The sequence below is a fragment of the Geotrypetes seraphini genome, chromosome 11, assembly GCF_902459505.1.
Source record: "Geotrypetes seraphini chromosome 11, aGeoSer1.1, whole genome shotgun sequence".
Taxonomy (NCBI): Eukaryota; Metazoa; Chordata; class Amphibia; order Gymnophiona; family Dermophiidae; genus Geotrypetes; species Geotrypetes seraphini.
In genome coordinates, this window is record NC_047094.1 from 73,993,424 (window position 1) to 74,020,873 (window position 27,450).

The following is a 27,450-nucleotide window of genomic DNA, read 5'->3' on the forward strand; positions in this document are numbered from 1 at the left end:
CCGTCACCATTGTCTGAGCAGAGCCTCTTGAAAGGCATCCACAATCTCCCTACTTCTTTCCGATTCCGCAGACGGAACATTCCAGTCCGCATCCGGCAGGTTGAAATCTCCCAACAGCAGAACTTCCTCTTTCCTTCCAAACTTTTGGATATCCACAATCAGATCCTTATCAATTTGCTGCGATTGAGTCGGATTCTCTTTCCAGTGGCTGATATCAATTTACGCCTTTTCTTATTTATTTGCTACACCGATCTCTGATATACTAATCATTCCTTTTAGTTCTTTACTCCTGCATCCAATTATCTCTCCTTTCCTCTTCCCTACCATTATCCATCATCTTATCTCCCCCCCCATCATTTCTTTCTCCAGTCCCCTTTCACCACCTCTGGTGCAGCATTTTCCCTTCTCTCTCTCTCTCTCTCTCTTATCCCCTGCTCCTGAAACTAGCTTAAAATAGCTCCAGGGGGCTCTATAGCCTGCATCTCTTCCCCTTTCCTCTGAACAGCCTGACATTTCTCTCCTTTCCCCTCATCTTCAAGTCTATGAAAATCATTTCCTGTGGCAGGAACTATGATCAGCTGCCTCCCACATCCTTATATGTCCCATCTGTATCTCTGTCCCTTTCTTTTCTCATTTCAGTATCTGCTCTCAAAGTGTCCTGATCCAGCTGTTATATTCCTGTTTCCCCTCTGTATCTTTGTCTTGCTCTGTTCTGCATTTCCCTCTTTGTCCCTATCCCCTCCTGTGATCAGCATTGCTTCCATGTATCCCTATTTCCCCCATTCCCTCCATACCTAGAATATTTTTACTCTCTCCCTGTCCCTCCCTTCCCCCCTTTCTCTTCCCTTCTTCCCACCCCCACCAAGGGCCAAGAATCTCTCCGTTTCTCATCCCACTGCCTCCCCCCTAATTCTGTATATCTCCTTCAAAAAGTTTCCAGGGTGTGTCCTCGCTCTTCCATTCAGTATTTTTTCCCCTTCTTCCACTAGTCAGTCAGCCATTCACACTCCTCCCCATTACAAGTTGGTTTCAGCATCTTTCCTGTGCTCTCTCTCCATCACCTCTTCATATTTGTCCTTCCCTCCTCCCTCCCATTCCAGAGAGTGGCATTTAGTTTGCTTTCCTTCTCCCCTGCAGGTGATTTCTTCCCCTTCCTCCCTCCTCACAGTTCCAGCGTTTCTTCCTCCCGCCAGCTCTCCAAGTTCCAAAGTTCCTAACGTGCTTCATTCGCTAACGGCAGACACACTGCAGTGATTGAAAGGAACTGTCCCAGATCTTCAGTCTTCTCCATAATGCGTCCTGCCTATGTGGAACAGGAAGTTGCCTCCTCAGACGCAACTTCCTGTTCTGGATAAGTAGGAGTATTAAGGGACATATTGAGGTCCCAGAGCAACTCCTTTCAATTGCTGCAGTGTCTCTGCCAGCAGCGATTGAATTAGGTTAGGAGCACTAGTAAACCTGGAAGGAGAGAGAGAGAGGAAAGCTGCAGGCCGCATATGTTGGTCTATGCTGGGGAAAAGGTACCAGACCATGGGGCCCCCCTGGAACTAATGCCGACCCTGTTCCCATGCATCTCCAGCAGAGGACTTCCTCCCCCTCAGGCAGCCACTGCTCTTCTAAGCAGCAGCTGGCTACACAGTCCTCAAGCTGACATTGACACTGGACCCTCTGTGCATGCTTAGTTTCCAAACATGTGCAAGCCCTAAGCCTGTGCAACCCGCTGACCATGGCGACAACCAAGGAAGAGTTCTGCCAATAGTCACTTGAAAGAACATTGGCTGCATGAGTAGGATGAGGCCTTTGGCTAACGTGACCATTTATTTTTTTCATCAAAACAGGACATCTATTAATTGTCAGTCTCGCCCCTAGTCCTGCCCTAGCCTCACCCTAATCCTGCCCTAGCCCTGCCCCAATCCAACCCTAGCCCCACCCCAATTTCTTCCATTCATTTTTAATGTACACATATCTTATTAATTCATAATGGTAACCATAAAATTTAAAAAAATACAAAGCACACTATACGCAGAGAAAATATTAATTATCATTTATATTTGGGGGGTTTCAAAGATGTCAAGGCAGATGACTTTAAAATATGCAATGTCACCTCAGTAACTATATAAAAACAGACAAATATAGTGCAAAATATAGACAGCAGAAATAAATTCTCAAAACTGACACATTTTGAGCACTAAATTGAAAATCATTTTTCCTACCTTTGCTATCTGGTGATTTCATGAGTCTATGGTTGTGTTTCCTTCTGACTGCATCCTTTCTTTCATTTCTTTCTGCTCTCAGGCCCAACAATTGTCCCTTTCTATTCCCTCCCTCCCTCCTTCCTTCCTATGTCTTTAGTGCTCCCAGTGTCTCCTTCCTATGTCCTTAGTGCCCCTTCCTGTGTCCTTAGTGCTCCAGTGCCTCCTTCCTGTGTCCTTAGTGCCCCTTCCCATGTCCTTGGTGCCCCCAGTGCCCCCTTCCTATGTCCTTAGTGCCCCTTCCTATATCCATAGTGCTCCCAGTGCCTCCTTCCTATGTCCTTAGTGCCCCCAGATCCAGTCTCAGTTCTCCTTTGTACCTTGGTCCCCCTCACTGCTTCCAACCTTTATCCCACCCCCTTCCCCGAAGCCAGCCAGCCTACCTCCCTCCCTGCCACGCTAAAGCCAGCCAGCCTGCCTGCCTGCCTGCTTCCCTCCAGTGCTGAAGCTTGCCCCCTCAGGACCGTCCCCCCACTGCGGTTTGCTACCTGTTTAAGCCTACCGCCGCTTCAACCCTACCCCCTCTGGTCTGCCGCCATTGCCACCCGCTGCAACTAAAAAAAAGAAGGTCCAGGCGTTGGTCCAGAAAATTTCTTCCTGACGTCAATTCTGACATCGGAGAGAAAGTTCCAGGCCAGCGATTGGCGCTGGAGGGAGGCAGGCAGACAGGCTGGCTGGCTTTGGTGCTGCAGGGAGGGAGGGAGGGGAAGCGATCGCCTATCCCGTTGACCCAAGCACAGCTTCAGGATGCTGTCTCTGAAAAGGGGACATTTCAGCATCCCGAAGCACTGTGTGGGGACAACAGGACAGGTAATCTAAAAACGGGACGGTCCCATTCAAAACGGGATGTATGGTCACCTTACCTTTGGCTGGCAGGCCTTTGGATCCCTACCAGCTCAGATATTTAATTTTTTATTATTGTTGTTGTTTGGGGGGGGGGGGGGGAGAAGAGACAGAGAACAGTAAGCAGGGGCCTACTCATTTTGGGCTCAGGCTCACCCAAAGTTGGCCATCTTGCTATGTCACTGATTCACAGAATGATAGAAAGAGGCAGAGCTCATACCTATGACTTTTCGACTGTTACAGTTGTCTTCCTTGCAACACACAGTATAGAAAATAAAGCTAAATCCAGTGCTATTGGAATCCAGAACATTGCCACAGATCCTGGGGTCTTCTTTTTCACACCCTTTGAAAATCGACAGATAAGATTTACCTCCTATAGGAACAAAATTTTTTTTTAAAGAGTTACAGTTGCAGAAGTTCAGATTGATGAAAAGGATGAGCATATCATTTGGGGGATCTTTAGTTCAGTGTATAAAATTTACATTTTGAAGGATTTTTTTCTTTTTTACAACACAGAGACCTGGAGCACAGTCAGTAATGGAGCAGCCTCTGACCCATTAGCCTCTCCTGAAAGGCTGGAACTTACCCGCAGTGGCATTTTCCAACTTTATTACACACATATCTCCCTCATTGCATTTTTTAGAGATTCCCGAGCATGAATCTCTATGAATATCTATGCAATGTTCACAAATCAGACAGAGTCCTGAGGAAAAGGAGAAACCATGTTATTATACACACACTGCTACATTCTAGTCAAGTTCAGCTCTCTTCCTCCTTCCTCCATAATCCCTCCTATAGCTCTACATCTTTTCTTCTAGTCTCTTTCATTTTTTCCTCTTTGTCCCCCACACAACTTATTTGCTGCACCTCTTTATCTCCCTTTTCCACTTACTGAAAAATAGTGAACATTCACTATTCATCCTACCAAAGAAAATATGTTTGAATTTGATCCATTATATTAATACAGTGATACCTTGGAATCCGAATACCTCAGTACTCGAACAGCTTGGAATCCGAACTAAAAATTCAAGCAAATTTTGCCCCAGAGTCCTAACTCTGCTTTGGAATCTGAACGCCCTGCACATTGTAATTAGGAGGTAGTTAGTGGGTGGGCCATAAGTGTGGGCAGACTAGATGGGCCGTGGCCCTTTTCTGCCGTCATGTTCTATGTTTCTGTGTTTCTATTGTATGTGTGTGTTTGTGCCCCAGAATCTGAATGCTGCTTTGGAATATTTGTTAATATTTTACCTTAAAATCCAGTGTATTTACTGTTAAAATTTGAGTTTGTGGGACTCAGGAACGGATTAATCCAGTTTCTATTATTTTCAATGGGAAAAATCATCTTGGAACTCGAACAGGGTTCTAGAACGGATTAAGTTTGGATTCCAAGGTATCACTGTATATTCACATATGGATTGGGAGATGAAGCAACATGCCCCACAAAACATTCATGATTAAAATACTCTAAGATAAGGAAAGACTAGGCTTTCATTCTTAGGTTCCCTTTCACAAAGCTGTGGCAAAAAAAAAAAGTAGCCTTTATACAAGTCTTTCCAATGTGCTAAGACCATTTTTCCATGGTCAGTAAATGGCTGATTTTCTATTTTCCAAAACAATAAAGTATTCTACAGAGAGAAATTACTTTCAACACAAATATATAGTTCTGTGCTCCACATCTGTGAAACATTGCATGAAGGATATAAGTACATATTTTAAAGAACTTTTTTTAATTTTTGAAAAAAGGAGGACTTCTTAGTAATATAAACAGTTTATAAACACTCAAGGCGCCAAATGATTGTGTTGTCAACAAGCCCTTAATTTCTTAAGGCTTACTGATGTCATCACCAGCTACCATATCTACATAAGCGAAATCGGGAATGCATGAATAACGAGAACACAGTCTGTTCTCGTTATTCATGCATTCCCGATTTCGCTTATCCGTGCTTGTATGCATTGTAACCACAATGTGCCATTCACGCTGTGTGTTCACACATTTGCAGACCTCCGACCTTAGAAAAAAAGCTTTGTTTCATTTCTTCTTTCTTTTTAAAAAAAAAATATGTTTATTGGCAATTGCAACAGAGATCATACAACTATAAGAGCATAAGAATTGCCGCTACTGGATCAGACCAGTTGTCCATCATGCCCAGCAGTCTGCTCACGCGGCGGCCCTTAGGTTAAAGACTAGTGCCCTAACTGAGATAAGCTTTACCTGCGTACGTTCTGGTTCAGCAGGAACTTGTCTAACTTTATCTTGAATCCCTGGAGGGTGTTTTCCCCTATGACAGACTCTGGAAGAACGTTCCAGTTTTCTACCACTCTCTGGGTGAAGAAGAACTTCCTGACATTCGTACGGAATCTATCTCCTTTCAATTTTAGAGAGTGTTTCTCATTCTCCCTACCTTGGAGAGAGTGAACAACCTGTCCTTATCTACAAAATCTATTCCCTTCAGTACCTTGAATGTTTCGATCATGTCCCCTCTCAATCTCCTCTGTTTGAGGGAGAAAAGGCCCAGTTTCTCTAATCTCTCACTGTATGGCAACTTCTCCAGCTCCTTAACCATCTTAGTCCTCTTCTCTGGACCCTTTCGAGTAGTACTGTGTCCTTCTTCATGTACGGCGACCAGTGCTGGATGCAGTACTCCAGGTGAGGGCGCACCAACGCCCGGTACAGAGCATGATAACCTTCTACAATCTGTTTGTGATCCCCTTCTTTATCATTCCTAGCATTCTGTTTGCCCTTTTCGCCGCTGCCGCACATTGTGCAGATGGCTTTATCAACTTGTCGATCATAACTCCCAAGTCTCTTTCCTGGGAGGTCTCTCCAAGTACCGCCCCGGACACAGGGCAGGATTAATTCATTGAGGACCCCTAGGCACACAAGTACATTGGGCCCCCCCTACCCCGTCCCACCCCACTATGCGCCCAGCGGAAACAGGAAGCTGTGTCAGAGAGAAGCTTTGGGCAAGCAGCACCGCTTGCAAAATTACAGTTACCGTTGCCTTTCTTACACATGTTGCTTGCTTGTCTTACTTTCCGTTGATAGGGGGGAGGTGCGTTGCTAACCGGGGAGACCCGTGTTGCCGATCGGGGAGGCCCACATTGCCAATCGATCCTGGAGGGGTCCATCGCTGTTTGGAAAAACAATGTTGATGCCCTCCTTCATCGGGCCCCCCTGACCATTTCGGGCCCTAGGCACGTGCCTACTGGGCCTATTGTTTAATCCTGCCCTGCCCAGACATCCTGTATTCATGCATGAGATTTTTATTACCTACATGCATCACTTTACACTTTTCCACATTGAACCTCATTTGCTATGTTGATGCCTATTCCTCGAGCATGATTATGTCGCGTTGCAGATCTTCGCAATCCCCCTGTATCTTCACTACTCTGTATAACTTTGTAGTGTCCACAGATTTAATCACCTCACTTGTCATACCAATGTCCAGATTGTTTATAAAGATGTTGAAAAGCACGGGTCCAAGCACCGAGCCCTACGGCACCCCACTGGTGACGCTTTTCCAGTCCGAGTATTGTCCATTTACCCCCCACTCTCTGTTTCCTATGCTCCAACCAGTTTTTAATCCACGTGAGTATTTCATCCTCGATTCCATGGCTCGCAATTTTCCGAAGTAGTTGTTCATGCGGAACCTTGTCAAATGCCTTCTGAAAATCAAGATATACAATGTCGACCAGATCGCCCTTGTCTATCTGTCTGTTTACTCCCTCAAAGAAGTGCAGCAAGTTCGTCAAACACGATCTGCCTTTGCTAAAACCGTGCTGACTGGTCCTCATCAGCCCGTGTCCATCAAGGTGATCAATGATGTGGTCCTTTATCAGCAACTCTACCATCTTTCCTGGTATCGAGGTCAGACTCACCGGTCTGTAGTTTCCCAGATCAAAACGTTCAAATACTGAAGAGAGTAGACTTAGTAGATAAAGACAGACTGTTCACCCTCTCCAAGGTAGGGAGAATGAGAGGGCACTCTAAAGTTGAAAGAGGATAGATTCCGTACAAATGTAAGGAAATTCTTCTTCACCCAGAGAGTGGTGGAAAACTGGAATGCTCTTCCGGAGTCTGTTATAGGGGAAAACACCCTAGAGGGTTTCAAGACAAAGTTGGACAAGTTCCTGCTAAACTAGAATGTACTTAGGTGAAGCTGGACTCATTTAGAGCACTGGTCTTTGACCTGAGGACCGCCGCGTGAGTGGACTGTTGGGCAGGAAGGACTTCTGGTCTGACCCAGCAGCAGCAATTCTTATGTTCTTATGTTCTGACTGTCTAACTGGAGCAGTTGTTTATGTTGCCATTTGCCCCTGCAAGAAGGTGTATGTGGGGTGCACTACTAGACCAGACTACCAGACGGACTCCACCTAACCAGAAGAGGTAGAAACGTATTTGGACATCGATTGGCCCGCCTACTCCATAGGGCTTTAAACTAGGTAAGTTGGGGGAGGGTACATACTTATATCCCAGAGCAGTAAGAAACCACCCTGAGGAGGCAAGCCGCACTCACACTACCAAGTCTAAGGTAAGTACCAATGACATCCACATTAATTCAGGGAGAAATATCATTGATAATTTAGGAGCCACACTAACTCATAAAGTAAACTCTTCACAGAAATGGAGGGCTATGTATGTTAATGCGCACAGCCTGGGTAATAAAATTCTAGAATTAGAAACTGAGATAACTAACGCCGATCTTGACGTGATAGCGATATCCAAAACCTGGTTCACGGAATCGCATGGGTGGGATATGGTTATACCAGGGTACAACCTACTTCGTTGCGACCGAGTGGGTAAATTGGGAGGAGGAGTAGCGCTATACACTAAAGAAAGCATCAAAACCACCAGAATCACTGATGTAAGATACACCGGGGAATCCCTCTGGGTGAATCTGACCAGAGGGAATGAAAGATGCCTATACCTTGGTGTGATATATAGACCTCCCAGGCAACAGGAGGACAAAGACATGGAATTAATCGAGGACATAGAGAATATCACTATGCGCGGGGACTCTGTAATGCTAGGAGACTTCAACATGCCAGATGCAGATTGGGACACACTCTCCGCGACTACGGATAGCAGCAAAAGAATATTAAACTCCATAAAGGGCGCACGTCTCAAGCAATTGGTATTGGAACCCACCAGGGACAAGGCGTTACTAGACCTAGTTCTCACCAACGGAGATAGCGTCACGGAAGTCTCAGTAGGAGAAACACTGGCCTCCAGCGACCATAATATGGTATGGCTCAACCTCAAGAAAGGATTCCCGAAAACAAACACCACAACAAGGGTTCTCAACTTTAGAGGCACAGACTTTAACCGCATGGGAGATTTCGTCCATGAGGAGCTACATAAACAAGCAAAAACTGATAATGTGGAGGATATGTGGTCGTCTCTGAAGTCCATACTACACGAAGCAACAGACCGATACATAAAGACTGTAAGTAAACGCAGGAGAAACAAAAGACCCCAATGGTTCAGTAAAGAAATTTCAGACCTAGTTAAACAGAAAAAAGACGCATTTATCGCCTACAAACATTTAGGCAGAGAGGGGGCAAAAGAGGACTATCTAGAGTTTCTAGACAGATCTAAAGCTGTCAAAACAGCAGTCAGAGAGGCCAAACTCCGAATGGAGGAAGAGCTAGCACGGAAAATTAAGAAAGGGGATAAATCTTTCTTCAGCTATATTAGCGACAGAAAAAGAAACAAAGATGGGATAGTACGCTTGAAGCAATCGGACGGTAACTTTGCAGAATCAGACTCTAAGAAGGCAGAATTACTAAACCAATACTTCTGTTCAGTGTTCACCCTTGAAGCGCCGGGAGCTGGTCCACAGCTGCAGACGGGAGATAACCGGAAAGACCCGTTTCAAGATTTCGAATTTACGCCCAGTAGTGTCTATAGCGAACTATCAAGACTCAAAGTAAATAAAGCCATGGGACCAGATAACCTACACCCCAGAATGCTCAGGGAGTTAAGGGAAGTCCTGGCAGAACCATTATCTGTTCTTTTCAATCTTTCCCTAAGCACAGGAAGGGTCCCATTGGACTGGAAAACCGCCAATGTAATCCCACTCCATAAAAAGGGCTGCAGGACAGAGACAGCAAACTACAGACCAGTGAGTCTCACGTCTATAGTGTGTAAACTGATGGAAACACTGATCAAACAGAATATTGACACAATCCTAGATGAAGAAAAACTGCGTGATCCACACCAACACGGGTTCACCCGGGGCAGATCCTGCCAATCTAATCTGATTAGCTTTTTTGACTGGGTTACTAGACAACTGGACGCCGGAGAGTCACTGGACGTGGTATATTTGGACTTCAGTAAGGCATTTGATAGCGTCCCTCATCGAAGATTGCTGAACAAGCTGAAATCAATAGGATTAGGAAACACTCTAAATACATGGATTGGAGATTGGCTGAGCTGTAGACTTCAGAGGGTGGTGGTGAACGGTACCCCATCCGAAGCATCGGACGTGATCAGTGGAGTGCCGCAGGGATCGGTCCTGGGCCCGATTCTATTCAACTTATTCATAAGAGATATGACGCAAGGACTTAGAGGAAGGGTATCACTGTTCGCCGACGACACCAAACTTTGCAACATAGTAGGCAGATGCTTATTACCTGATAATATGACACACGACCTACTGCTACTGGAACAATGGTCAAATACTTGGCAGCTAGGCTTCAATGCTAAAAAATGCAAGGTAATGCACCTGGGCAAAAGAAACCTGCGTAGAACTTATGTACTAAATGGTGAGACCTTGATCAGGACCACGGCAGAACGCGATCTAGGGGTGATCATTAGCGAGGACATGAAGGTTGCCAATCAAGTGGAGAAGGCTTCCTCCAGGGCAAGACAAATGATGGGGTGTATCCGCAGAAGTTTCGTCAGCAGGAGACCTGAAGTTATGATGCCGTTGTACAGAGCCATGGTGAGGCCCCACTTGGAGTACTGTGTTCAGTTTTGGAGACCACACTACCGAAAGGACGTACTGAGGATCGAGTCGGTTCAGCGAACGGCCACCAGGATGGTCATGGGGCTCAAGGATCTCACGTATGAAGAAAGACTAAAGAAATTGCGGCTGTACTCACTTGAGGAAAGAAGAGAACGGGGAGATATGATTGAAACGTATAAGTACATCACGGGACGCATTGAGTTAGAAGATGATATCTTCTGGCTCATAGGACCCTCAACCACCAGAGGGCACCCGCTGAAAATCAGGGGAGGGAAGTTTCATGGCGACTCCAGGAAGTACTTCTTCACCGAAAGAGTGGTGGATCATTGGAACAGACTCCCACTCCAGGTGATAACGTCCAGCAGCGTGACGGATTTTAAGAAAAAATGGGATACTCACGTGGGATCTTTAAGGGAGTAAATTCAGGGGGGGGGATACTTGGAATGGGCAGACTTGTTGGGCTATAGCCCTTTTCTGCCGCTTTTTTCTATGTTTCTATGTTACTAGACCTATTAGAGCACATATACATGAACATCTAAGCAGAATTTGCAAAGGAGTAACAGAAGCCCCTTTGATGCAGCAGTGGAAGGATTTATGCCACCAGTTATCGGATTTAAAATTCTTAATTGATACAGTTATATTATCCCGTGGTGGGGATGTGGCCAGAACACTGTCGAGGAATGAACGGCGGTGGATCTACCGCCTACAGTCTATATACCCCAAAAGCTTGAATAGAGAAGTGGAGTGGTGTGTGTGTTTGTAAGTTTACACCACTGGTTCTGTTTGCTGGCTCTGCTCTTGTTTGTCACCTCCTTGTTTGGGAGGTTTTTCAAATCGGGGTTTTTAAATTGTTTATTTTTCCTGCATAGATGGCTTGCTCGAGGGCGAGCCCTGCCCCCTGAGTGGATGACATCATTTTATTCAGATACATCTTAGTAAGGAAGGCAGGTCTATTGCTCCCTGTGGTAAATGACGTCAGCTTGGCTACCTTTTTTGTAGCCTTTTTTTTAACTTCGAGTGTGTGTGTGTCAAAGGATTCAGGTACCTGCCTTTCAGCCATACTAAAGTTTTGTATGTTTGCTGAATGATATTGTACTCGTAGTGACGTTTTTGTTTCTGAAGTTTTGAACACTGTTTTATAGCATGTTTTTGTTCTTCTCAGGCATTGCACAATGCTTATGAAAATAATTTAAAAAGCTCATTCCTCCGGCTTCCTGATGTAGCCATAGCAAAACACATACTGTGTTGAAGCCCTGAATCAATCTCTCAGATAAGTGGTCTACTTCTAAAATTTTTGTATCACCATGTAACTGCCATAACAGTGGAAGCAATTTTTTCCCCTATTTAAATGTGATATGATTAAATTATATCGCTGTTGTGGCACCTTGCTGAAGAGCTTATGAACACATTTAAAACAAAAATAATTTGCAAGTGAATCAGTTGATATTGCCTTTAAAGATTAGCCCAGCATTTAAAAGAAGGGTGTTTTGTTCTATAAAGATGGATGTAGGGCAGAAAGTGAAGGAAAGAAAACCAGCACTGGATAAGAAGGCCCTGGAAACAAAGTTAAGAGTATAGACAGAAGGATGTGCAACCAGAGCCTGGGAAAAGATGAGTAGAAAATAAAATCACCAGACAACAGTTTGTGATTCTGTATTTGCATAGGGTTTATCTGTGTTCTGGTAGGAATGAATGTCATGAAGCATTATTGGTATCATGGCCCCAAGTAGGAAGATATTTGTCAGCTCTCCATCAGCCCTTTTAGATCCAAAACAGCCCTAGCTTAGAAATTAGCAAAGACCACTACAATATTCTAAATGAAGTCCCACCAGAGTCTTATACAGGATCATCAATACCTATTTTTTCCTATGGGCCATGCCTCTCCCTATGCACCCTAGCATCCTTCTAGCTTTCACTGTCACCTTTTCAGCCTGTTTGGTCACCTTAAGATCATCACATACTATCACACCCAAGTGCTGCTCCTCTTTCGTGCACAAAGGTTCTTCACCCCCTAAACTGTACATTCCCTTGGGTTTTTGCAGCTTTACATTTCTTAGCATTAAATCTTAGCTGTTTTCAAAGTTTAGGAAAGCCGTAGAATTGGGCAACAGTGTAATGGGTGATTTCAATTCCCTCAGCATTGACTGGTTAAATGTTACATCAGGGAGTGCTAAGGAGGTAAAATTTCTAGATGTCATAAATGACTGCTACTCAGAGTAACTGGTCCGGGAACCAACAAGGCGGGGAGCTATTTTAGATTTGGTCCTTAGTAGAATGTAAGCCATAGTAAAAGAATTAACTGTGTTGGATCTGCTGGGAAACAGTGATCAAATTTGAGTTGAAACCTGGAGTGATGTTGCAAAAGAAATCTACTGTAGAGGCGTGTAATTTTTGAAAAGGCGACTATGATAAAATGAAAATGGTTAAAAAGAAGCTAAAGGGATCAGATGAAAAGGTTAGGACTGTAAACCAGGCATGGATGTTATTTAAAAATACCATCGTGGAAGCCCTGACTAGATGTATTCCAAGTATCAGCAAAAATGGAAAGAAGAAGAAACGAGAGCCGGCATTGTTAAAAGGTGAAGTGAAAGAGGCTATTAGAGCAAAAAAATACATCCTTTAAAGAATGGAAAAAGGATCCAAATGAAGAAAATAAGAAGAGACACAAGCACTGGCAAGTTAGATGCAAAGCATTGATAAAGAAAGCTAAGAAAGCCTATGAAGAGAAACTTGCAAAGGTAGCAAAAACTCATAACAAGTTTTTTAGGTACATCAGAAACAGAAAACCTGTGAGGGAATCCGTGGGACTGTTGGATGGTCAAGAAGCAAAAGGGGTGCTCAAGGAGGATAAGGTCATAGCGGAGAGGTTGAATGAATTCTTTGCTTCGGTCTTTACAGAAAAAAATGTAAGAGATCTACCTGAACCAGAAATGGTTTTCAAGGGTGATGATGTGGAGGAACTCTCGGTGAATCTGGAAGATGTACTAAGCCAAACTGACAAGTTAAAAAGTTATAAATTGCATGGAGCAGATGGTATACATCCCAGGATACTAAAAGAACTCAAACATGAAATTGCTGACCTGCTGTTAGTGATCTGTAACCTGTCACTAAAATTGTCTGTAGTACCTGAAGATTGGAGGGTGGCCAATGTTATGCCAATATTTAAAAGGGTTCCAGGGGAGCTCCAGGAATTATAGACCGGTATGCCTAACTTCAGTGCCAGTCAAAATTGTGGAAACAATTATAAAAAATAAAATTGCGGAATACGTAGACAAACATGATTTAATGTGACAGAGTGAGCATGGGTTCAGCCGAGGGAGATCTTGCCTCACCAATTTGCTTGACTTCTTTGAATAAACATGTGGTTCAAGGTGAGCCGGTTGATGTAGTGTATCTAGATTTTCAGAAAGCTTTTGATAAAGTTCCTCATGAGAGGCTCCTGAAAAAAATTAAAGAGTCATGGGATAGGTGGCAAAGTTCAGTTATGGATTAGGAATTGGTTATCAAATAGAAAACAGAGGGAAATGGTCATTTTTCTCAATGGAGGAAACAGTGAAGTGCCACAGGGATCTGCACTGGAACTAGTGCTATTTAACTTATTTATAAATGATCTGGAAATTGGAACGAGTGAGGTGATTAAATTTGCAGATGGCACTAAACTATTCAAAGTTGTTAAAACTCGTGCAGATTGTGAAAAGTTGCAGGCAGAGCTCAGGAAATTGGAAGACTGGTTGTCCAAGTGGCAGATTAAATTTAATGTGGACAAATGCAAAGTGAAAAATATCACTCCAAAACAAAAGCGCCACACAAGCCAAGAAAGCTAGCTTATTGCTTAAGTGAAAGAAAAGCCTCAGACAAACGGAGAGGTGTACCCACACTCTTCCACCAAAGCAAAAGTTTTTTGCCTATGATGCTTTGGTGGAAGAGTGTGGGTACACCTCTCTATTTCTCTGAGGTTTTTCTTTCGCTTAAGTAATAAGCTAGCTTTCTTAGCTTGTGTGGTGCTTTTGTTTTGGAGTGATATATATATATATTTTTTTAGTTAATTTTTGTACTATACTTCCCTCCATTCCTCCCTGTTTTTTGCAAATGCAAAGTGATACACATTGGAAAGTATAGCCCAAATCACAGTTACCGGATGCTAGGGTCTACCTTGGGGTTAGCGCCCAACAAAACGATCTGGGTATCATTGTAGATAATATGATGAAACCTTCCGTCCAATGTGCAGCAGCAGCAAATAGGATAATAGGAATTATTTAAAAAAAGATGGTTAACAAGACTAAGAATGTTATAATGCCCCATGAGATTACTTCATCTGGAGTATTGCATTCAATTCTGGTGTTCTTATCTCAGGAAAGATATAGCGGCACTAGAAAAGGTTCAAAGAAGAGCGACCAAGATAATAAAGGTGATGGAACTATAAAGGTTAGCTTGGAAAAGAGACGGCTGAGGGGAGATATGATTGAAGTCTACAAAATCCTGAGTGGAATAGAACGGGTACAAGTGGATGGATTTTTCACTCTGTCAAAAATTACAAAGACTAGGGGACACTTGATGAAATTACAGGGAAATATTTTTAAAACCAATAGAAGGAAATATTTTTTCACTCAGAGAACAGTTAATCTCTGGAACACATTGCCAGAGGTTGTGGTAAGAGTGGATAGTGTAGCTGGTTTTAAGAAAGGTTTGGACAATTTCCTGGAGGAAAAGTCCATAGTCTGTTATTGAGAAAGACATGGAGGAAGCTACTGCTTGCCCTAGATCAGTAGCATGGAATGTTGCTACTTCTTCTGTTTTGGCCAGGTACTAGGGATCTGGATTGGCCACCGTGAGAATAGGCTACTGGACTTGATTGACCATTGGTCTGACCCTGTAAGGCTATTCTTATGTTCTTATATTAATTTTCAGATTATTCTTCAAGCTCCATTAAGTCCCTCCTCATGTTATTCACACCCTCAGGGTGTCGATCATCACATACTATCACACCCAAGTCCTGCTCCTTTTTCATGCACAAAGGTTCTTCACCTCCTAAACTGTGCATTCCCTTGGGTATTTGCAGCCCAAATGTATGATCTTACATTTCTTAGCATTAAATCCTAGCAGTCAATTTTGAAATCATTCTTCAAGCTCCACTAAGTCCCTCCTCAAGTTATTCATACCCTCAGGATTGTCTACTCCAGTGGTTCCCAACCCTGTCCTGGAGGACCACTAGGCCAATCGAGTTTTCAGGCTAGCCCTAATGAATATGCATGAGAGAGATTTGCATATAATGGAAGTGGAAGGCATGCAAATCTGCTTCATGCATATTCATTAGGGCTAGCCTGAAAACCCGATTGGCCTAGTGGTCCTCCAGGACAGGGTTGGGAACCACTGGTCTACTCTATTGCAGATTTTGGTATTTATCCACATACCTGACATCCCTTCAGCAATATCACTTATGTTAAAAAGAACAGGCCCAAGAACCAAAACTTGAAGCACACCACTAGTAGCATCCCTTTCCTCAGAGCGATCTCCATTGACCACTGCCCTCTGCCGCCTTCCACTCAACCAGTTCCTGATCAAGTCTATTACTTTGGGGCACATACAGAGGGCACTTCGTTTATTTATTAGATACATGTTTGGAAGACTGTTAAAGGCTTTTCTAAAATCTAAATACCGTATTTTTCGGACTATAAGACACACTTTTTCCACCTCCAAAAAGGGGTGTGTTTTATGGACCGAATACACTGCGCCCCCTCCCCCGTACCTTTTTTGGTGGTGGTCCAGCACGGTCTCTGGGACGGCTGCCTGTGTCTTTAGAAGAGCAATGCACAACGCATGAGCGCAACCTTTGCACTTCCTGCCTGGTTGTGCTGCTCTGTGATTGGCTGTAGTCAGTTACTGACTGCAGCCAATCACAGAGCGGAGCGGGACCAGGCAGGAAGCGCAAAGGTGGCGCTCCTGCGTTGATCTGCTAAAGACACAGGCAGCTGTCCTGGAGACCACGCTGGACCACCACTAAAAAAGGTACCATGGGGGGGAGGGCTGCGGGCGGTTTCTGGCAGCTTTGGGCAGCTGTGACTTTGGGCTTCTTGCGGCTGCGGGCAGCTTTGGGCTTTGGGCGGCGGACAGCTTTGGACTTCCAGCACCAGACGCACCAGACCATCAAAGACACCTACATGTAGAGGAGGAAAAACCAAGAAGAAAAAAATTCTGAACCAAATTTTTTTTTTCTTGGCTTTCCCTCCTCTACAGGTGGGTTTGTCTTATAGTCGAGTACGTCTTATGGCCCGAAAAATACAGTACACAACATCTAGCACACTCCCTCTATTCAATTCTCTGGTCACCCAGTCAAAGAAATTGATCAGATTTGTCTGACAAGACTTGCCTCTAGTGAATCCATTTGTCTCAGGTCTTGTAATCCACTGGATTCCAGAAACATCACTATTCTCTGTTTTAAAAGCATTTTCAAGTTTATTAATTATTTATATACTGTCTTTCAATGGAGGTTGTCTAAGCACTTTCACATTCGGGTACTCAAGCATTTTTCCCTATCTGTCCCAGTAGGTTTACAAGCTACCTAGCACACCTGGGGCAATGGAGGATTAAGTGACTTGTCCACGGTCAAAAGAAGTATTGAGTTTGAACCCACAACCTCAGGGCGCTGAGGCTGTATCTCCAACCACTAGGCCACTCTTTCCTCCATTAATTTACTTACCAGCCTTTAATTATATTGTACTACTAATTAATTGTGTACATCGATTGTATGTTTACCTATTTAAATTGTTTTATTTTGTCCTCCCCCCAAAATTTTTTATTGTTATACGCATTGAAAATTTTTGATATTGCGTTTATATCAAAATTTTAATAAACTTAAAACCTCTAGGGAGGTGGCAGACCATGGCTGGCCACTAATATTTGACCTCTGCCTTCCTTCCAGATGTTATCTAAGTGCATGCTAGTATTGTAAGACTACAATTAGAGGTTTCAGCCACTATTTTGAACCCAGAACCAATGCAGGCAGTAGGAAATAGGGATCAATTATGTCTAAGGTGACCATACGCCCCATTTTGAACGGGACCATCCCATTTTTGGATCCCTTGTCCCGTTGTCCCCAAACACAGCTTCGGGATGCCAAAATGTCCCATTTTCAAGGACAGCGTCCCGAAGCTGTGCACAGGGACAACGGGACAGGCGATCTCTTTCCCTCCCTCCCTGCCGTGCCAAAGCTAGCCTCCCTCCAGTGCCCGATTCAACCCCCTCCCCCGGTCTGCCGCTGCTTACCAGCCTCCATCCAGCACCAATTCAAACCACACACACCCTCAGTCTGCCGCCGCTGCTGCTTGCCACCCAGAAGCCTTCTTCCCAACGTCAATTCTGATGTTGGAAAGGAAGTTCCGGGCCAGCCAGGCAGCGATTGGCTGGCCCGGAACTTCCTCTCCAACGTCAGAATTGACATTGGGAGAGGGGGCGTAGAGAAGACTTGTAGGCTTGGCGCTTGTGCAGTGCAGTCGCTGCACGCACCTTGATGTTGCTGGGTCAGGGAAGTAGGGTGTGGGGGCAGGGGAAGAAGGGTGGCTTGGCTTGTCGGGGGGGGCAGGGAAAGCAGGGTGGCTTGGCTTGGCTTGTAAGGGGACAGGGGAAGCAGGATGGCTTGGCTAGTGTGCGTAGGGGAAGCAGGCTGACTTGGCTTGTCAGGGGCAGGGGAAGCAGGCTACATCAGGGAAGCAGGGTGGCTTGGCTTGTGGAGGGCAGGGAAAGCAGGGTGGCTTGGATTGTGGGGGCAGGGGAAGCAGGGTAGCTTAGCTTGTCAGGGGGCAGGAGAAACAGGGTGGCTTGGGGGGGCAGGGAGACAGAAAAAAAGGATGCACAATCAGAAGGAAGTGCAACCAGAGAGTCATGAAATCACCAGATAACGGTAGGAAAAATGATTTTATTTTACATTTAGTGATCATTTTGAGAATTTATATCGGCTATCTATATTTAATGGGATCCGGGATCCGGGGGGGAATGGATACAGGGGTCCTGTCCAATGTTCCCTCTAAGCTGAGCGCATGAGCGATTGCTCACTATTTTCATTGGCGTCGCTCATAATTTTTCTCGTGTCACTCACTAAAATATGCAGTGGGAAACTGAGGACTGCATAGTAAGATCCCCGATGCACTTCCGACGCAGGTGGGGATCGTGAGAGGAGCCGCTGCCAAGTCTTCAGTGGCGTAACAAGGGGGAGGCGGGGGTCGGTCCGCCCCGGGTGCAGCCTTAGGGGGGGTGCACATCTGGCCAGGTCCGGATCTGGCCGGCTGTGCACCCCCCCTAAGGCTACTGTTGGAAAGGAAGTTCAGGCCAGCCAATCGCTGCCTGGCTGGGCGGAACTAGCTCTCCGACGGCAGAATTGACGTTGGGGGAATGCTGGTCGGCCCAACGGTGGGAAGCAGAGAGAGCTTGGGGCAGCCGCGGCGGTGGCTTTGCGGCCTGTTTCCCCTGATGGTGGCTTTGAGGAGGGTAGGGAGGAAGAAAGAAAGAAAGGGGGCAGGCAGGGAGACAGAAGGGAAACAGAAAAAAGAAAGGGGGCATCAAGAGAGAAAAAAGAAAGAAAGGGCAGGGAGAGAGAAAGAAAAAGTTAGGGGAGGGAATGAGGTCTGGAGGAGAGGAAGCAAACAGGCTGAAAGAAGGGAAGAAAGATTGGATGCACAGTCAGCAGATGAAAGTGCAACCAGAGACTCATGAAATCACCAGACAAGGTAGGAAAAATGATTTTATTTTAAATTTAGTGATCAAAATGTGTCTAAATTTATATATGCTGTCTATATTTTGCACTATGGCCCTCTTTTACTAAACCGCAATAGTGTTTTTTAGCACAGGGAGCCTATGAGCTTCGAGAGAAGTGCTGGGCATTTAGCGCAGTTCCCTGCGCTAAAAACTGCTATTGTGGTTTAATAAAAAGGAAGGGGGGTATATTTGTCTATTTTTATAAGGTTGTTACTGAGGTGACAATGCATAGAGTTATCTGCCTTGACCTCTTTGAAAAAAAACCAGAATAGGAATGATAATTAACATTTTCTCAGGGTATAGTGTGCTTTGTGTTTTTTAATTTTATTGTTGGTAGATCATTTTGACTTGGTCATTTTAAGTAGCTCGCAAGCCCAAAAAGTTTGGGCATCCCTGAGCTAGAGCATTGAAGCTGTGTATTTCTATTTTATCCCCCCTTTTACAAAACTGTAGAGCGTTTTTTAACGCCAGCCATGGTGGTAGCAGCTCTGATGCTCAGAATTTTATGAGCATCAGAGCTACAATCTGCAGGATACTATGGAACAGGACTTCCGTACTTTAGAAAGTTGGTCCTCTGTCTGGCAGCTGGGCTTCAACGCCAAGAAATGTAAGGTCATGCATCTCGGAAATGGAAATCCATGCAGAACTTACACCTTGAATGGAGAAACTTTGACCAAGACTACGGCAGAACGAGACTTGGGAGTGATCATCAGTGCAGACATGAAGACTGCTACTCAAGTGGAGAAGGCTTCATCTAAGGCACGGCAGATGATGGGTTGTATCAAGAGAAGTTTCGTCAACAGGAAGCCTGAGGTCATGATGCCATTATACAGAGCCATGGTGAGACCTCATCTAGAATACTGTGTGCAATTTTGGAGGCCACATTACCGTAAAGATGTGCTCAGAATTGAGTCGGTTCAGCGGATGGCCACCAGGATGGTCTCGGGGCTAAAGGGTCTCTCGTAAGAAGAGAGACTGAACAAATTGCAGCTCTATCCTCTCGAGGAGCGTAGGGAGAGGGGAGACATGATTGAGACATTTAAGTACATCACGGGACGGGTCGAGGTGGAAGATGATATCTTTCTTCTCAAAGGACCCTCGAACACAAGAGGACATCCGCTCAAACTCAGGGGAGGGAAGTTTTGTGGAGAAGTCAGGAAGTACTACTTCACGGAACGAGTGATAGAGCATTGGAACAAGCTTCCAGTACAGGTGATCGAGGCCCGCAGTATCCCAGACTTCAAGAATAAATGGGATACCTATGTGGGATCACTGCGAGAGTCCTACCAATGAATAGGGTTGCTAGGATATAGACTTAATAGAGCAGGTCAGTAGAGTTAAGGGGGCCAGTAGACTTAAAAGGGGGTCAATGGTATGGGCATTCTTGATGGGCTGTAGCCCTTATCTGCCATCATCTTTCTATGTTTCTATGTTTCTACCACCGTGGCTAAAATCCACACTACAGTTTTGTAAAAGGGGGAGGGGTTAGTTTGTGATGAAATATTCCATACTAGGCGAAGGTGTTTTCTGTGTTCTGTGTGTTCTAAAGATATGGTTTTCTGTTAGGATTGACGGTGTAGGATTGATCTGTGCTGATCTGGCTTGTTTAGTTTTACAATGGGTGTATTGATGTACAATGCAATATGTAAGATGCTGCCTTTTCCTAGGTACTCATGTTAGACATGTGGCTTGTTACTAAAAATCATGTTTTTCGTACAGATGGGAGGGGGGGTACCAAAAAATGATGGGCCCCCGAGTGTTACATATGCTAGGTACGCCACTGTATTTAAAGATACCAGAAAGCTGGCGGAGCAAAAACTTTAAGTAAATTGTTATTCTTCTAAGTTTTGAGTATAACCCTCCCACAATCTCACGGGCACTCGTCCTCCGCGCCTCCTCATAAATTTGTGGAGTATGTAACTTGTCGCTCATGCATATTTTTTTTTGCACACACCTCATCAATCCTTAGAGGGAACATTGGTCCTGTCCTGTTTTGAGGAAAAAAATAAATGGTCACGTTAATTATGCCTGGACCACACTAGATCACCAGGGATTCCTTCAGGTAGGCCTGGAGAGACTACAGGGTCTAGAGTGTGGGGTGTTGCATGATCTCATTCTGTTCTCCTTTGCTAACAATTTTGAAACAGTGATATGGTAACTTGTACTGAATTCACTAAGCTATTGAAGTGGCAGGAAGGATCATATTTGTTAAAGGGGATCAACTTATGAACGGAGACAGAATGCTGCGAAGGAGTTCTCTTACCTGTGGTTATCAGAGCAGAGAACATGCAAATGCTGGTAAGAATAGCCCTCATGATGCTAAAGAGAAAATGGAGCTGAATGCAGTGTATGACAGGCTCTGAAGTCACACTCTGGTTCCTAGAACACTTCGTGCTCATGATTCAGTATTTATACCCTGGTGTATAAAAGGAAGGATGGGAGTCTTGCACTGTTTTTTTCTGTGTGGTTTATACAAAATAAACTGGTTTATGCATTTTAAACGGATACTTATTTTGTACCTGGAGCAATGAAATATTAAGTGACTTGCCCAGAGTCACAAAGAGCTGCAATGGGAATTCAACTTACCAGCTCAGGGTGGTGAGGCAGATGTTCTAACCACTAGGCCACTCCTCCAGGACATTTGTTCGTGAGAAATGTCTACTGCTAAATATAAAATCTAATGTAAGATTTCTGCATCGCTCTAATACCATTTAAGTTTAAGACGATTTACATAAAAAAGAAGCCATTCTATGGGAAAATAAAGTTCCTTGGATAATAAGATAATAGCTTTACAATTCTTTACAATCTACCATATAAAAATGCTTTCAACATTCTATAAAATTTCCAATCATTAACTTCTATCCTTATTTGCAAAGTTAATTCATTCAAAATAACAAAAGCAGTATACGTTTGTCAAAGAAGGGGAAAATATTTGAGTACCTGAACAAATTCATTGTAAACCGATCTGAGCTCCCCTGGGAGAAAGGGATAGAAAACTGGATAAATAAATAAAGAGTTAAATTGACGTTTAAAATATATAAAAGGGTGAACTGCTATAAAAAATGTATTAATCTATTAGATGAATAATGCATATCTGAAAAGAACAAATTGAGATGATCGGAATCCTCTGCCTGTATAATATGATTAATCAGACAGTTTAAACTCTCATACACTTTTCTATAGGCAACCAATGAAGTCTCTAGAGAATACAGAAACACTATCATATGTTTTAGACCATTTTTGAGTTTAAGTTCAAATACAAAGAATTACAATAACTGAGTTGTGAAAATATTAGCATCCGATTGATCTAAATAATCCCAATGACTATTCTATCATTAATCAAAAGTTGGAAAAAATTAATAACTGGCTCAGTTCCAATATGCTTTCCCTCAATGTAAACAAAACAAAAACTATGATCTTTCCAGTTAAAAATGGTCTAACTTTACTTTTTTCAATCAAAATTAAGTCCACCTCTATCAAGCTCTTGGGTATTACGTTCGACAAGAAACTCTCCTTCCACAATCATATCAGTTCAGTTCTACGTAAAAGTTTTATCGTCTGCACATGATACAATCGCTTGCTAAATTGCTGGATCAGGCTTCCCTCAACACTCTTATTCATTCCCTAGTCATTTCCTGTTTAGACTATGGTAATGCCCTTTATAAGGGAATAACAAAGAAAGAGATTAGATGTTTGCAAATAATCCAAAATATGGCCGTTAAAATTATTTTCAATGCTAAAAAATCAACCGTCACTCCTCTTTTGATCAGAGCACATTGGCTTCCAATTGAACATCGCATCTCCTACAAAATCATGTTGTTGATGTTTAAAACTAGACAAACAGGGCTCCCAGAATTAATTAATAGACTTCTTATACCCTACTCCATTAATCATACTCTACGATCATCCAATCAAAACTTACTTGCAAGGGCAAAACTTTGCCGTATAACTGGGGGAGGAGTCAATTAAGATGGCGGACTGAAGTCGTTTGGCTGAACGCTCCTGAGCCTATCTTCCTAATAATGGTGAAGCGCAAGTCCAAAACTTGGGTTTTTCCTATTGAACCTGAGTCACAGCAATTACCTGGCTCTATGGATGCATTCGTCGAATGCCGGGCCCAACGAGATCCGGTGAGAGCCTCGGCGCAAGGTGGGGGCGTTTCGGAAAACCCTTCCACCTCTTTTGAGGCGGTCAGCTTCTCTCCGGAGGAACGAGACACGCCGGCGCAGCCACTCCCTCAACTGTGTTTGCAGGGTGAGGAGAGTGAAGAGAGCGTGGCGGTAACTTCCGGGAGCTGTGAGGAGGAGGAAAATGAAGAACTGGCAGCCCGGAGAATGTCTACAGCATTTCCAACGCAGGAGGTCTTGGGGAAAATGGAGGAACGGCAAGAATCACCATTACCTTTAAATTCTCAAACAGGTACTGAGCAACTTAAAGATTTGGATATTAAATGTTTCCTAGCTCCTCTAGAAAAGCCTTCAGTGGTGGATTTAAACTCAATTTGGGAGGCAATCTCAACTATACAGATTTCCCTGGGAAATCAATTGCAAACTCTGTCTACTCATTCTGCAGGGATACTTTCTGAGACTTTAAAATTGCAAAAAAAAGTGGGCAAATTGGAGGAAAAATCATTAGAACATGAAAGAAAATTGGAAGTTATGGTGAACATTGAGAAAAAATCACTTGAGCAGGAAAAAAAGTTGGAAATATTGGGAGCACAAAATCAGCTCCTTATGAGGGATAATGATAATATCAATTTCAAGATGGAGGTTCTTGAAAATGTAGTACGGAGACAAAATTTGAGACTGATTAATTTTCCAAAGTTAATATCCACTACAGCTCTTGATATGTTTAAACGGTATCTTTCGGAGATTCTAAAAGTCCCACAGAGTTCCTTTCCACCAATTTCAAAAATATACTATATTCCCTTGGGAAAGAAGAAGACTCCGGAGGACAAGCAAGAACCAGTAATAGATGTATTGGACTTAACAAACTTATTAGAGAAGTCAGAATCAGAGGAATTAATGGTTGCCACACTTTTTGTACAATTAGCATTAGATTCAGATAGAGAATGGCTTTTGAAGTTGTTTTTTAAATATAAAGATGTTTTGTTTTTGAATCAAAAAATAAGAATGTATCCAGATGTTTCTAGGATAACTCAAAAAAAAAGGAAACAGTTTTTGCTCTTGAGACCACAGGTGTTAAAAATTGGAGCTACATTTATTTTGAGATACCCCTGTAAATGCTTAGTTAATTATAGGGGAGCTAAATATATCTTTTTTGAATCTGCACAGTTATCGAGGTTTATATTAGATAAGGAGGTGATGTGTGCAAGTACCCCTATTTGTAACCAAGAAAATGTTCCAAGTTAGTTAATTGGGTTCACTTCAGTCAGCCTAAATTTCTTATGATTTGTTGGATTAATTAATTAGTCTCCGATTTGTGATACTTCTCCCTCATTATTTGTGGACTAATTAACAGTAGAAAGAATGTTAAAATTTTCCTTATATTCTTTTATGTTATGTACTGTAAGGTGGATACTGTTTTATTCATCATGATTGTGTTAACATATAATTTAAACTCAATAAAGATAAAATTTTAAAAAAAAAAACTTACTTGCAATCCCATCCTTAACTCATGTCAAATTTCATGAGAAATACTATCCTCTCAGTCACTGCCCCTTCGGTGTCAGGTCAAAAGTGCGCCAGGACAAAGGCACGCGCAGACAACTGAGCACAGCGCGGAGGCGCATGTCAAAGAAAATGACTGTTTTTAGGGGCTCAGATGGGGTGAGTGTGGGGGGAACCCCCCACTTTACTTTATACAGATCGCGCCGCATTGTGGGGGCGTTGTGGGGGGTTTGGGGGGTTGTAACCCCCCACATTTTACTGAAAACTTCACTTTTTCCCTAAAAACAGGGAAAAAGTTAAGTTTCTAGTATAATGAGGGGGGTTGCAACCCCCCAAACCCCCCACAACGTCGCCGCAAACTGTATTGAGTAAAGTGGGGGGGGGGCTCCCCAACAAAACCCCCCGTCGGAGACCCTAAAAACAGTCATTTTCTTTGGCGCACACCTCCGTCTTGCGTTCAGTTGTCGGCGCGCGCCTTTGTTTTCCGCGGTTTTGTCTATGAATCGCCCCATCTCTCTGGAACTCAGCCCCAAATTATTTACATGAGATTACCATAGATAACTTTAAGGGCTCCTTTTACAAAGCTGCACTAGTGCCTTAATGCGCGGAATAGCACACGCTAAATTGCCATGCACGCTAGCCGCTACTGCCTCCTTTTGAGTAGGCAGTAGATTTTCGGCTAGTGTGCGCTAATCCAGTGCGTGCGTTAAACCGCTAGCACAGCTTTGTAAAAGGAGCCCTAAGTCTAGCTTAAAAATTATGCTTTTCAAAGATACTTATAAGGATGATTTCAACACTTCAGTATCCAGTATTGGGTTTTAATTTTCAGTTTCCATACCCCTTCGTTTTTCCCTCTTTTTGTTCTTTCCTATCATTGATTGTAGTTCTTGAAAAGGCTTAGGTCCCAATTCCTGCCCCATACTTTCTCTGTCATTTGGAAGACAGATGCACCTGGGGACATATTGTAGAGGCAAGAAATGATCTCCAAACATGTCCGCTTTATTGAATATTCGGTACCTCCTTTTATATCATTTTACATGAATCAGTGTTGTCAGCATGTGTCAGCATGTGACGTAAACACAAACCATATATGGACACAGGTCACATGAAACTTTAAACACATCAGCATTTTTTCTATCTGGAGATTGGAGTCCACAGAGGGTGCTGTGGTCAGCAGTGCTTTTTTCTTATCTAAAGCTGTCTGTAAATACGGCTTATAAAAACAATTGAATTCACTTCACAACAAGTTAAGAACATCTCTGTTCAAACATAAATGTCCTTGTAGTATTTTCAAAGAGGGAAAGACAAACAGGGTCTGGCTTTCTTACAGCTTGAAAACATGGCCTAAGGACTTGATACGTGTCCCTTCAATCCCCTCTTACGTCATGAAAATGACATCATAAATACACAGCATGAGCTGGAAGGGAGTGATACTCTAGATATGTCTCTCAAGGAGGGGTTTTTTTAGGAGTTGTAATACGAATAACACAGTACATGAGCAGTCAAAAACAAGAGTGCAGATAATAATAGAGATTATAACAATAAAAAGGTCTTTTACCCAACCCTGCATTCAACTAAAGTGCTGATCCCAAGAATTAGATAAATCAGAGTTACATTTGAGCTCAGCAAAGAGGTCTGCTAATTTCTGAATGTCCATAGTAGGACCTATATTGTCAGAAAGAAAAGTACAACAGCTTTAAGTACTGAGGAGAATTTAACAGAATTCTCAGCTAGAATCATATCTAGAGCCACACGATTTTGAAAACCATCTGAGAAGTGGAGCCTAATTGATAAGTAATACTTCTTGCAAGGCGTCCCTAGAATAGTTCACAAAGCGTTGCTGATTATAATAAATTTAATTAATCCGATCAACATTCTTATTAATAGTAATAAAGGGAATAAGGAACTCAAACCCAGCCTTAACCTGAGCTCGGGCCTTAAATTCATCTGGGACCCCTCTTGGGACTCCTATAGCATCTATGCATACATGCGATCAGATTTATATAGAGACAAATAAAAGGAAAAACCATGTGAATAGGAAGGATGCCTTTCAGAAAAATATGCAGGAGCATGGTAACCTTAACTAAAGTGCACTGGCCTATCCACTGGCTGGGTAGCTTAACAGGGAGCCAAAAGTCTCCATAAAGCCAGTAAATATCACCTAGGTTGAAAATCTGATGTAGCAACAATGGGGCATACCTATGAGCCAAGACAGAACAATAACCTGGGGGTAAATTACCTACAAAACTATCCTGTGTCAGATTAAAAACATGACATGTGTAATTGCCCTTATAGATGGTAACGGCAATATCAAGCTTTTGCTGTCCTGGCAACAAAGGGTATTTAGAACACCACAGTGCTCAAAGGGGATAGGTAAAATTAGAGGAGGTAGATAGATCCCGTGAGAAAAACTGATGGGTCGGATAGCTAGACCCACCCTTAAATCACATGTCCATAATGTACATACCTTCATCAATAGGTCTAGGGTTGTCAATAGTAAGAGAAAGCTTAATAATTTGTGCAGGAACAGTTTTCCTATAACAGTTTCCAACCTTATGAAAGGTCATACAAGTAAGCAATGATTTACCATTTTGGTCCACTTTTTTCAGAGTACTTTCTGATTTATAAACCCAGTATCAATATTCCACCCTACCGCTCCCCAGAATGCACACTTATCCCCCCAACATGAGTCAGTAACACATATATATACATATGTCTTTAGTTTTTTTAGGAATCTCTGAGGACCAATGGCACAGCCTTGGGATATCAATTGATGAACAGTCCACAATGTCACAATACTCAAAGGAGAAGGTGGCAACTTGCACACTGCTGGAATTATACCAAAGGGTAGCATACTGTCTGTCTTTCTGGATTCCAATTGAAGGACAGCCTTTGCGAGGGAGTAGTCCAGCTTAACGTGTGTTCGCAAAGAGGTGCTGGGGGTGCTGTTTACAGCAGAAGTGTCATTTACAGATGGGTATGGGCAGAAAGTGTTGTGGACCCAAA

At 43.3% G+C, this 27,450-nt stretch overlaps 1 protein-coding gene across 1 annotated transcript in view; it reads right to left on the bottom strand.

Annotated features, from left to right (window-relative positions):
* The window catches only part of LOC117369053 (phospholipase A2 inhibitor and Ly6/PLAUR domain-containing protein-like), a 34,582-nt gene extending 13,400 nt beyond the window's left edge, over positions 1–21,182 (bottom strand). The window contains exons 1-3 of the mRNA XM_033962963.1: positions 21,078–21,182; positions 3,682–3,798; positions 3,316–3,468 (exon numbers count right to left, since the gene is read on the bottom strand). Of these exons, the coding sequence (XP_033818854.1) occupies positions 3,316–3,468; positions 3,682–3,798; positions 21,078–21,129 (322 nt within the window). The 5' untranslated portion in view covers positions 21,130–21,182. The remainder of the gene's footprint in view (positions 1–3,315; positions 3,469–3,681; positions 3,799–21,077) is intronic.
* Between the last annotated feature and the right edge of the window lie 6,268 nt (positions 21,183–27,450).